The sequence below is a fragment of the Salmo trutta genome, chromosome 15 (genome assembly GCF_901001165.1).
Source record: "Salmo trutta chromosome 15, fSalTru1.1, whole genome shotgun sequence".
Taxonomy (NCBI): Eukaryota; Metazoa; Chordata; class Actinopteri; order Salmoniformes; family Salmonidae; genus Salmo; species Salmo trutta.
The window spans coordinates 14,042,363-14,054,797 of record NC_042971.1 but is presented as its reverse complement, the minus strand read 5'-3'; the positions used below and the strand labels follow the sequence as shown (position 1 = coordinate 14,054,797).

The following is a 12,435-nucleotide window of genomic DNA, read 5'->3' as shown; positions in this document are numbered from 1 at the left end:
GAAAAGTTCTCTGTAAAAATGTACAAACGGTCTAAACCATTTGATTTTGAGATGGGGTGAAATCCAAAGTTGTGCTATATATTCATTGGCCATGTCATAGCTATTTTATAATATATATATTTATATTGATACATGAATAGCTCAAAGACTATGATGGTGAATTCAGATCAAAGGTGGGGGGACAAAAAGCAAACATTGGTCCCTTAGCTGAGAGTGGGGTGGTAGATGCCCAGTTTCCCTTATGGCTCAGCTCAGGTGCCTACATACATCACTGACATGTACATCACTCACACACACAAACACACAGAGAGAGAAGTCAGCTCAGACAGACCCTGCTCATGAGCTCCATCAGGAGCAGATTTGAATTTAGAATGGAAAATGAATGTGTTTATGCAACAAACGTTAGAGGGAGCCCATGTATCTAGGTACGTATCGAATCGTCTTGAGAGCGGGTTGAGAGCTTCCAAGTTCCTTGGTGTCCACATCACTAAGGGCATATCATGGTCCAAACACACCAACACAATTATGAAGAGGGCACGACAACACCTATTCCCCCTCAGGAGGCTGAAAAGATTTGGCATGGGACATCAGGTCCTCAAAAACTTCTACTGCTGCACCGTCAAGAGCATCTTGACTGGTTGCATCATCGCTTGGTATGGCAATTGCTCGACATTCGACCCCAAGGCGCTACAGAAGGTAGTGCGTACAGCCGCAAGTGGTACGAGAGCCCCAAGTCTGGCAACAAAAGGCTCCTTAACAGCTTCTACCCCCAAGCCATAAGACTGCTGAACAGTTAACCAAATGGCTACCCGGACCCCCCCCTTGTTTTATTCTTCTTTGCACTGACTGTTTTGCACAGGTTCGATGTACACTCACTGGACTCTAAACACACACTCGCACATACTACACCGACACACACACAGTCACTCACATTCCTTCACAGGCTGCTGCTGCTACTCTGTTTATTATCTATGCATACCCAATTTACCCCTACCTACATGTACATATTACCTCAATTACCTCGACTAACCCGTACCCCTGCACATTGACTCAGTACCGGTGCCCCTTGTATATACTGTAGCGTTGTTATTGTTATTTTATTGTGTTACTATTTTTCCATTAGTTTATTTAGCAGATTTTTCTTATTTACTTTTTAAAAACTCTGCATTGTTGGTTAAGGGCTCGTAAGCACTTCGAAATAAGGTCTACATCTGTTGTATTTGGCACATGTAACAAAGGAAATGTTATTTAATTTGAAAAGTAAAGATGCACATCCCTAATGAATCCTAATACAGAACACATCATACTGAGTCTGGGAAGTCCAACAAGTTGGAAATTCTCAGGTACTTCCAGGAGATGTAGTCTACTGTGACATAATACTGACTGACTGACCCATGGTGATCAGCCTTTTCAGATGATAGGCCTACTCAACAGTACAGAATACTGTACTTGAAAGATGAGCTGCTGCATAATGTAGGTATGTAGTGTTGAGACGGACAACGTCAGGGAGAATGCGACAGAAAAGAAGTGCCAGAGATAGCGTGGGGGGACGAGAAGTATGCAGCGTGCGTTTCGCCTATGAGTGTGTGTGTGTTGAATGCAAGTGTGTATGCAAACGCATTCCCTGGCAGACCTGTGGGTGCAGAGTTGTGTCCTGACCACTGCTGAGCGTGCCAGACCGGACAGGACACAGAGAGGCAGTGTTCACCACGCATGAGTGATTTAGTTTCAGCAACAGGACAAAACCACAGTGTCTGGTTTCCCCCAAAACAACACAGAACAATGGGTGTCATTTTTGTTCCCACTTTAAATTAAACATACAAAAGTCATTAGCCTAAAAGGCCCTCCTTGCATTATTCAACCAGATCTAAAGTGGCAGCATTCCTTCAATTTGAGACATGATAGGTTGATAGACTGGCCCATCACTACAGAACTAGTCTACACTATAGTTCAATTATATTAGCTATAGCCTCATGAAAATACAATAAATGTATTATACACTAATAATACATAGAATTATTAAATGGTATAGTGAAGGAGATCAATATATTGCTTAGGGATGGTTTACAAATACGCCTCTTGAGAAATTCCTTTGCGAAATCAATTATCGACCTCAACTTCCTTAGCATGATCAATTAGGCTATAATCTCAGTCCAATTAGCAGACACATTAGCAGATCTGAAAATACTTTAAGTCAACTGCCTAGGTGTAAAGCAAAACGTTGTACTTGGATGGTTACAATTACTATGTAGTTATGTAATTTTACTATTTAATATACATCACAATAGCAAAAATACTTCATTATACTTATGTAGATACAGTTAGGGAAATATTTTCAGTAAATAAAGCATTTTGAAAACAATGATACAATAAAAAGTGCAATTTTGATAATTATTATCAAACGATAGGGTCTCTTTACATTAAGCATGACTCCGTCAAGAAAAATATTGTATTGTTTCTAACAAAGATGCTGTCTCTAGATATATTTCAGGATGTTGTGTATCCCTGGAAATAGTTAGAATTAATGTAAATATTATACTTTTGAAAACATAGCTTGTCCCAAAAAAATATTCTCTTGGCACAACTTATGGGTTAAGTTGAGCCAATGGGACAGGGTAAGTTAACCTACACATTTCTGTACTGAATAAAATATTACCACTACCTTTTTAAAACCATGTCTATCTTTACTTCCCAAACACAATTCAACACAATCACAATTGCTTTTTTGTCTTTTAAGCACAATTCAACACCGGCTTAACACCTAACAAACGCCTTGTACTTAAAAATAGATAATTGAAACATAGGCCAAGACCTGTTGTTACCTCATATTCCAATGATAATGCCTTGAATTATTCCTGGGAAGAAAACACTTAAATTTGCTAAACTTTCCATGGGCTTACCCCATGGCCATTGGCTCAATTTACCCAAGGCAAACATTTTGACGATAAGGATACAAGACAGCTCCGTAGGCAAGACCATGGTGCTTGCCTACGGAGCTGTGAGGGGAACGGCACCTCCGTACCTTCAGGCTCTGATCAGGCCCTACACCCAAACAAGGGCACTGCGTTCATCCACCTCTGGCCTGCTCGCCTCCCTACCTCTGAGGAAGCACAGTTCCCGCTCAGCCCAGTCAAAACTGTTCGCTGCTCTGGCACCCCAATGGTGGAACAAGCTCCCTCACGATGCCAGGACAGCGGAGTCAATCACCACCTTCCGGAGACACCTGAAACCCCACCTCTTTAAGGAATACCTGGGATAGGATAAAGTAATCCTTCTAACCCCCCCTTAAAAGATTTAGATGCACTATTGTAAAGTGGTTGTTCTACTGGATATTATAGGTGAATGCACCAATTTGTAAGTCGCTCTGGATAAGAGCGTCTGCTAAATGACTTAAATGTAAATGATACACTTACGCTAGGTTTAGGACCTCATAATGAAGCTTAGAGACCCCAAATGATTTATAGAACAATCTAATAGCTGCAATATGTAATTTTTCGGGCAACCATACCAAATTCACATAGAAATGTTAGTTACAGATCTGTCATTTTCAATGAAAGCAAGTCTAAGAAGTGATAGATATGTTCTATGTGCATTATTTCTATGCTTTCCATAATGAAGTTTAATTTTTGGTCCTTTTACTTTCGGTTTTCTACACCAGCTTCAAACAGCTGAAAATACAATATCATTGGTTATTGAAAATATATTTCACAGAGGTTTAGATGGTACAACACTATGCTTGTTTTCTCAAACTGAAATTAGGCGAACTATTCAAATTTTTGCAACCAGGAAACGGCAGAGTGATTTCTGCATATTGCACATTTAAAATGATCTACTTTGGTTTAGATATAAGTATCATGAACCCTCTAACACAATAAATGAATTTGACTTGGTGAAAATGTGTTTTTTGAACCTAACTTGTTTGCCACTTTCTCCGTGTGGTTTCTTCCTTCACAGACTCCTTGAAATGATGACCTCATCTTAAACATTTGGTCAAATGATTAATGTTGCGTATGGTTTCCTAGAAACAATGGTGGCTGAATTGAACCCTTTGGCTCAATTTACCCCACTCTCCCCTACAGATTTATAGTCAGCAGCCTAAATGGCAAAACTATTCCTGGCCAGGAGGACCGAAACTGTAACAGGTTGGTGGAGAGTACGATACCGATACACCTGCTAAACGTCATAATAATAAACATACCTGGGTGCTCGACGTTGAAAGTATCTGCGAATCCTTGCGTCGCTCAGGTGAGATTAAGCTTATTTTTTACTCAAACTGAATAAAAACTTTCACCTGATTGAAAATATGAAAGAAATGGTATTTGAGAAAGACCACAGCTAATACGCTTCCCGTATGGCTACCTTGGCCACACAGGAAAGAAAAGTCTGAAAGGTAATAGACTTGCATAGCATTCCAGCCCAACCAATGGGCAGATGAGTGGGCGGAGCTTTCCGAATACTAGCCCTTGTATGAAATACTCCCCTTAGAAATTGATTGCAAGTCATTATGGATGACTTGGATTTGAACCCCTATCTTATTTCAAATTATTTATTCAAGCATAAAGGGGAGTTTAAATGTTATTCATCTCCAACCCATATAACTAGGTTATACAAGCTGAAGGTCACCAGACAGGTTAAGAAATGCCTGTGGAATGTTTGTACAATAAGCAACTAAGTTTCTTACACACCATAACAAAAGGCCAACTACAGTCTGTTCTTGTCTTTAATTGTAAGACATTACCTTTATTTAATAGGGAAGCCCTTTAGAAATAAGTGTGCATATAATCTGAACATCGGTGTCTATTCCCTTGGCACAAAAGGGTTAATGTTCCCCAAGCAGTGCAATGTGGGTTGAAAGTAGCTAATCATTTTTAAGAGCCTTTGCATACTAGAGCTATACACACTACTTTGTTTCAGTAATGCACGGCCTAGCATCGTTAAGCACATGCTCTATTGCCGGGGACCCAACAATGTTGTTAAACCACTTACAGAGAAAGTAACCATGCAGATGCATGGTCACTCCAGAATACAGCTCTTTTTACTGTTGATCGGTTTTGGGATACTTCCCCTCAGATGATCAGGGGACTTTGTCAGGCAGATCAGAAAGCCCCACTTGGCATTTTAAAATGTTTCCAAGACTGGTTCCAAGGTAAACACAGTCAATATAGTGCCATTACAATTCATGTCCACAGGGTGGCAATTCAGGCCTTGGAACAACAGGTACAAGGGCCAGTATGACTAGCCTTTGCAATAAAGGGGGGAATTTCCAGATATGTGGTTTTTTTTAAAGAGAAGCCAGCAGCCATTTAAGAGCTCGGTCTTAAAATGTGATGTGTTCAATGAATGAGGTTTCCACAATCAACAAAAATCACATTCTTATATACATCTACAGCCAAGTGTATTGGCATAATGGTACAATGTATTGGAAACCACAGGTAAATTAAACATAACCATATATATTTTATTCTCAATACAGCAAAATACAAATTATATTCAGGACAGACTCAGAAATCCCATTAGTAACAAGTAATACTTCACAAGAGATTTTAAATTACATGTTATTCCAAGTTTGAATAACAAACTCATAAGAGTACCTTTACTTAATATTGCATCCATAATACATCTGTTATCAATAGTTTAAAACTAACCCAATTAAAACTACTGTACTTTGTATGCTGATGAGACAGTTAAAAATAAGTACAACATACTGTATAAACTTCTACAACTGCTTAACATACAGAAATATCTCAAAAGACATCTCGGATCAATTTCAAAAGGGCTAGAGCTTTCTCACGTGAAGTAGAAACTGAGATGGATTTCTTATGATCAACTGTACATCTCACACCAACATCCATCCATTCAATCTGATCAACAATATACATTGCATGGATTTAAATGTCTCCATATCAAATACAGAAAATAAAATATTAGCACTTGATCTAAAGACATCAATGATGATAATGCTTATGACAATGACAGACATTGGTGAAGCAGGAGACGAGGCATACAATACAGTAACAAAAATGATTAATAAACATATTGATATACAGTGTTCAGAGACTGAAGTGTCATCTAACATTTTTTAAAGAAAAAAGCTCAGAAAATGTGCATATAATCTCAAATTGTATTTACAACTTAATTTCAATACAAATGTTAAACTGTAGTAGAAATTTACCCTAAAAGAAATATTTTATATACAATTTGTACATATTTGTATTTAAATAGAGACATGCAAGTGTTAAGTCTTTCTATTGAAGGTCAGAACATTTCATTTTACCCTGGATTTATTCAAGTTATAACTAACTATACTTACATTGAAATATGGTATCAAACAACCCACACAATATCTTCCAAACACTTAAAATAATATTCAGTAAAAGCCAAACAAAGAGAGAAAAAAAAATGGTTGACAAGCTAAAGTGGCAAAAAAACAAATACATATGAGTGAAAGCCTTGTGAGAAGTGTTAAAATTATCCTCATCATCTTTTGTACATCTGAATAGGATGGAACACAAGCCTTGCAGCTGTACTTAAAAGTTTACCAGTGTATGAAGACATGGCTACATGAACACACACAGAGAAATATCTGAGAAAAGTGGCCTCCAGCTTAAGGTATAAAATGGCTTAAGCCATCCATGTTTGGTTACAAAAACAGATGTATACCAGTAAATCAGTGGACAAGCATGAAGCATAAGCTAAAAGCATTGGACATTTGTGTCAAACAAAATAGGTTTTGGCCAACAATTAAAAGTGGAAATTCCTGATTTGAAACTAAAAGCCAAAAAAATGATTTACAAAGATTTTACTTTAAAAATCCTGCATAGATAAAACATCTTCCATTACTCTGAGTGCAAGAAGAAATAACAGTTTTCCCAAAATTAAAGACCAGGGTGCCAATGAGAAAAAGGTACTAGTGTTTCCAGCATGTGTATATTATACATGGGCTAATAGGAAAAAACCCTTCATCATACAATACCACTTATGCATCAAGTTCACTTTTCTGTTGCCTTGTTGCAAAACTAATGACAATACAAAATGACATAAATATTAGGGCAGTTTACCATTATAGTAGCTCAATCTAACCTGTACCATAAATATAGACCATAGATTACATTTCTATATTTTGTAATACACAAATTACTATTACGCTATGTAGAGAACCCAGGAACCACTTTTAAACATTAAATTTAGTATGACAGTTTCATATTCAATACAAATACTTTGCATTTCAAGCCTAACAATCTGAAAGTGAACAACTTTGAACAGAGCAACTGCTTGGTACATAAATAAAATATATATTGGCCATGTACTTTGTGACTGGAATATAACACTCATGTACTTACAATTCAATCTATGTATGGCTAATAAGCACCACCAATGTGTATGCTATATAACCTATAAAAAGAATTGTAGTTTTAAAATGCAAGTGCATTCATGTCCTTCCTTGCAGTAAGTATCTGCTTTCGCCAGGCAATTTTTGAAGAAACTATACAAATAATTACATTGTGTTTCAAGGATAACATTTGCAATACCAACCACACCCTGCTGCGCCTTAGAAAAATACAGCAGCCCTTTCCGGTACAAACCTATAAGTAATCAAATAGAACAATAACACCTTGTTTAGAAATGAATGATCTCTCTGGGCAATTCATCAACAAAAAAAACCTTCCAACTACAGTCAAATTAGATTTCATAGGAAGAACTCATTGACAAATAGGAAATGGTGCTTCAGAACGATGAAAGTAACTTAAACAAAATCAATTGAATTATGTATCACAGGCGAACGCCAAATGTGGTCATCTGTGCGCTACCTCCCCTTCAAATGGCAACTGTTAAGAGTAATGTGTGCATGCGTCAGTGATATCTGTCAGGCAAACCAAGCTCTCGGTCACTTCACACACCATCAAGACTGCCTTCAACCCACTGATCACAGCTAGCGTCCAGTACTATTCCAAAAAGTCACGTTTGGAAGCCTGAAATAACTCTTTAAAATGTCTCCAAATTTGATTTGAAACATTTGATTTGATCAAACCATTTAAATCCCAACCAACTTTGCTGGATCTGCATTTCAACACATGGTATATTCTAGTTTCCTGTAGATCAGATACAAGGCACAAAAAAAGATAAGAGACAAACCTTAGTTTTAAAGCACCTTTGGTTTGAAGGAAGTACTTTGGTAAAAAAAAAAATCTTTATATAAATAAAAGCCAAATGTGAATAATGTGCTTATAGCCTATAGAACTGTGTATTTCATCTAAAATAATTCTGCAAAAGCGTTGTGCCAAATAGAACAATTACTTTCTTTTGCACAACCCAAAGATATGACAAAGACCACTAATAGTGGATTTGCTAGTATGTACAGATAGCTTAATCCTCCTCCCCCGTGGGATAGTTGTAGGTCTAAGATGCTCAATATCGCTCAGTGTTTTTGGCAAGCTGGTGTAGAAAATGGACACAGTGTTATAGTTCATGTGTGCATGGAGGGGCAGCGGGGATGGGGGGGTTATAGCATCCTTCAGGGAATGAGCTTAGCGTCCAGCCGCAACCAGTGTAGGCCCTGCCGTGTGAAGCGCACCAGTTCAGTCATGCTGCTGGTGTTGAAGATCAGAGGGCCCATCACCTTGTCCAGCTCCGTGAAGAACTCTGCAAAATAGACAGGTCACAGCCAGGGTAAGCCAAGGTAAACACTTAACAGTCAGAGACCTCTTGCCTAGGAATGGCTTGCCAGCTCAACACTTAAGAGTTAGTTTCAAATCTAATAGTAGTATTCCATTTTTTGATCTAATGTCTTAAAACAAGCACTAGATAGGATATTGATACCTTGGAAGTTGGGCTAACACTGCCATATGCATTCTATATAGGAGCCCCCCGTCAAGTTTCTTGTTGTGCTGATGAAGCTGATAAGAGAGAGTGAGTCAGGTACCTTTCTGTTCTTTGGCCAGCTGCTCTGCTTGGTCCCACACCTCGGTGGCGTAGAGGAAGTTGGAGGTGACCTGGACGTAGCTGGCAGCCATCTGGTGGATGCGTTGGGGAATGGTGACCGAGGAGCTGCCGCTGGATGTGCCTGATGAGTAGCTACCGGCACTACCTGGGGACAGCTTGGGAGAGACTGGAGAGGGCATGCCAGCCGCTTTACTGAAAGACAAAGGGAGATGCAGATGGATGGTAAGAGGAGAATCACAACCGCTCAAAACGAGATTTTTCCACCATGATTGAGCATTACGTCTGGACCATTAATTGAGGACTCTCACTTCCTCACACATGAAATACATTTAAGACTGTTGGTCTCAAGACAGCATGCAACAACGAAAATGTCTTACTTTCCCATTCCAGGAGAGGGCGCTTGGGTGTTACTCAAGGAATTCTGAAAAATGCAAATTGAAATGCAGAATAAACACGAGCAATTTGCTATAAACAAATAAACATAAGCAATGCAACATGAATGTCTGTCATTTTTCTGATCCATACAACAATAAATTAAAGGAATGCACACTTAAAAAAAATATCACAACTATGAACTTGTACCGAGGGAAAATAAATTACCTTCAGATGCTCCGTGAGTGTTTTAGAGTATTTCAGTGCACTCTCCTTCCTCAGCTTGAACAGTCGCAGGTAGAGGAGGGACTGGCATCGCAGGCTGGAGTGTGAGGGAGGGAGGGATGAATGAACTTTAGCAGAGTGACTCAATGAGCAGTGGCACAATGACACTAAAGTCCATACACACTCTAAATGGAATCTATTGAGTGATGAGTCAGGACACCTACCACAACACGGCTAGCCGTTTGTCTGCTGACGTAGCGTCTGGGGCCATGTAGCTCTTTAACTTCATAGTGTACCTAAGACATACACAAAGACGGAGACAGAGATGGAGAGAAAGAGTGAGAGACTAATGACTGGTTCTCAGTAGGTCTGTCTGGCAATGCCACACAAGCACTCAAGAGGTTTCATAATATTATGGTATACTGTCAATTCAGTTAATTATTTGTCCATTTGTGCAATTTTGGGTCTATGGTGTCTTTATGAAAGGTAATTGCTACAATGAAGATAATTTCTATTTGATATCAAATTGTATTGGTCACATCCACATATTTAGCAGATGTTATTGCAGATGTAGCGGAATGCTTGTAAAACAAAATAATGGAAAGTTGCTTTGGCGCTAGAAGCAGAGCTGCCATATCTGTCAGCGATATCATGTTGAAAATATGTTAAAACATGTCGTAAAGAAGTTGTAGAGAAATACAGCCATTTGTTCTTACTTGATGAGCTCCACGGTCTCGGCATACATGGGGAAGGGGGACTTAGCCTCCTGAGCACTCTTCTCCAGTGCGTTTCCACACTCAATAAAGGACACCACAGCATCCAGGTAGTACACAGCCTTCTCAAACCGGTCCATCTGCACACAGCAGCAACACACATTAGGAAAACCGGCTCTTATGCAACTGATTCCCTCTCACTAATCGAGTAGACAGTTAGTAGCAAGGGGAACGCTTCAGGACTAATGCTTGTGGTGAAAGCAATATTGTAATAAACATGGCAGACTTAAAATGTCATGAGTATTATGTAGATTTCTAATACAAATATTTGATGGTTTCCCTAGAATAGGGCTAGACAGGATCCAGTCTCCCAATAAGAACAGTGAGATACCTAAGTGTATCTGATGATAATCCCCAGGTGAATTATTGATACCAAGTGTGGACAATTATAGCTCATCTAGCTGCTCCACTTTCAGTAGCCAGAGGACCCAAAAAGATGATGCCAAAGCACTGAACAGTAAAACCATTAAGCTGTTCAGCGAGTGTGTCCAAAATAAATGACTAAATTCCCTAGCTTTTCGTGCAAAACAGTTGTCATACTCTAGGCCCTCATACTCAACTCTGGATCTCAAAGCCAGTTCCCATTGCTTTTTTCCCTCCATTATTTCCCTCTAATCAGGGACTGACTTGGACCTGGGACACCAGGTGGGTGTAATTACTTATCAGGTAGAACAAAAACCAGCAGGCTCCGGACCTTGTAGGTTAAGAGTTGAATGCCCCTGCTCTAAGGTGTCCAAAGAAAAACGCATTTTTTGACCAATGGGTCAATTATGTTAATCATGTCGATAATCCTCAAGGAAAACCAATGGTCCCAACTTCATGTCTCTATCATAATCCATTCAAAAGCTATTGGAGTGTTTAACCTTGTAGGATGGCCAGAATTAGTGGAAAAAAAGTGGTCAAAAATCAGGAAAATTGCATTGTGTCAGCTAGGCTGGATTCTGGGCTACTGGCTACATGACAGGCTTTCCCGTTTAACTCGTCAGCTTTCTTCTCGAATTCGTAGGACAGAAAACAATATAGAGGTAAGATGGATATCGATTTTGAGTCATCATATTTTAGTATACACTTTTAATATTAATTCGACATTCCTGTTTGAAAATTTCTCACAAAAACATGCATCTCTCTGAAATGTCAACGGACCACTGAGCGTATACCAAGCTTTTTATTTTCAAAGCCTTTCACATTTAATTCAGCTCGTGTCATGCTAATTTTGCTTTTTGCGACCAACAGAAACAATGTTGAAGATGACGACCACAAATTGCAAAACCTTCAAAAGTTGTTATAAGAAACCCGCACCGCTATGTCAGAGCTCGGTGCTTATTATCGGATGTATTAGGTTACGAAATCCGACTTTTTGGATATAACGCTGAGTTAGAGAAAGAACCCACTGAACAATTCAGAACGTGAATAGTCATATTTGTCTTGGTAAAATTGATATTATAAAATAAGGAAATTACATTTCATCAACTAAAGAGCATTTTCACCTCTACATGCTCTTGGTTTCACAGAGCTAACACAACCGTTTCTTACCAGTGCATCTGCATTGTGTTTCAGTTTCTTGGCCTGTTGTAAGTAGTGATCCGCGGAGTGAACCCTGAAAAAGAACAGGTTCACCAGTCAGTTATTGCATTCTTTTCCTGTATGCCCAAACTTAGAAAAATAACATACAAATGTTCCCAACACTCTCCAAACTATGCGCAAGGTTTCTTCGCCACAGCAAGTGGACGGACCCTTCCCACTGAGCTTTTAAACTGGTAATGTATGGCATCTCTGTTTTACACTGGCACACCAATTCCCCATATCCCAGGCAACCCTATCCCTGCAGCTCTACATGCTGACTGGCAGTGGGTTATCCACAGTGGAGACGAGGCTCTTCTTACCTGTCCTCAAACAGCAGTTTTGATCTCAGGGACTTTGAGCCGTCCGAGGAGAGCCGTGGCACAGCAAGCTTGTTATCAGAGCCCTTTGAGGATTTCTCCTGCGGAGAGACAACGTTTATAATCCTATTCCTATGTGGGCTATTTTATGTGACGATATGATGGGAATAACAAATCATGCAGTGGTGAAAATGGTGAGCTACAAATGTTATATGTGTGTCCTTCCCAAATGTATTTGCAGTCGG

General features: G+C 39.2%; 2 protein-coding genes across 4 annotated transcripts in view; both read right to left on the bottom strand.

Annotated features, from left to right (window-relative positions):
* The window catches only part of shroom1 (shroom family member 1), a 43,904-nt gene extending 39,506 nt beyond the window's left edge, over window positions 1-4,398 (bottom strand). Inside the window, exon 1 of one of the 2 annotated variants that reach the window (XM_029690479.1) lies at window positions 4,199-4,398. The gene's annotated coding sequence lies outside the window, so the exon portion shown is untranslated. The remainder of the gene's footprint in view (window positions 1-4,198) is intronic. The other variant, XM_029690477.1, reaches the window with a different exon arrangement.
* A 1,037-nt stretch (window positions 4,399-5,435) lies between these two features.
* aff4 (AF4/FMR2 family, member 4) overlaps window positions 5,436-12,435 on the bottom strand; it is a 40,541-nt gene continuing 33,541 nt past the window's right edge. For both annotated transcript variants that reach the window (XM_029690481.1, XM_029690480.1), the window contains exons 13-20: window positions 12,194-12,291; window positions 11,844-11,907; window positions 10,254-10,390; window positions 9,762-9,833; window positions 9,541-9,634; window positions 9,318-9,361; window positions 8,921-9,132; window positions 5,436-8,640 (exon numbers count right to left, since the gene is read on the bottom strand). In XM_029690481.1, coding sequence (XP_029546341.1) covers window positions 8,513-8,640; window positions 8,921-9,132; window positions 9,318-9,361; window positions 9,541-9,634; window positions 9,762-9,833; window positions 10,254-10,390; window positions 11,844-11,907; window positions 12,194-12,291 — 849 coding nt within the window. In that variant the 3' untranslated portion in view covers window positions 5,436-8,512. The remainder of the gene's footprint in view (window positions 8,641-8,920; window positions 9,133-9,317; window positions 9,362-9,540; window positions 9,635-9,761; window positions 9,834-10,253; window positions 10,391-11,843; window positions 11,908-12,193; window positions 12,292-12,435) is intronic.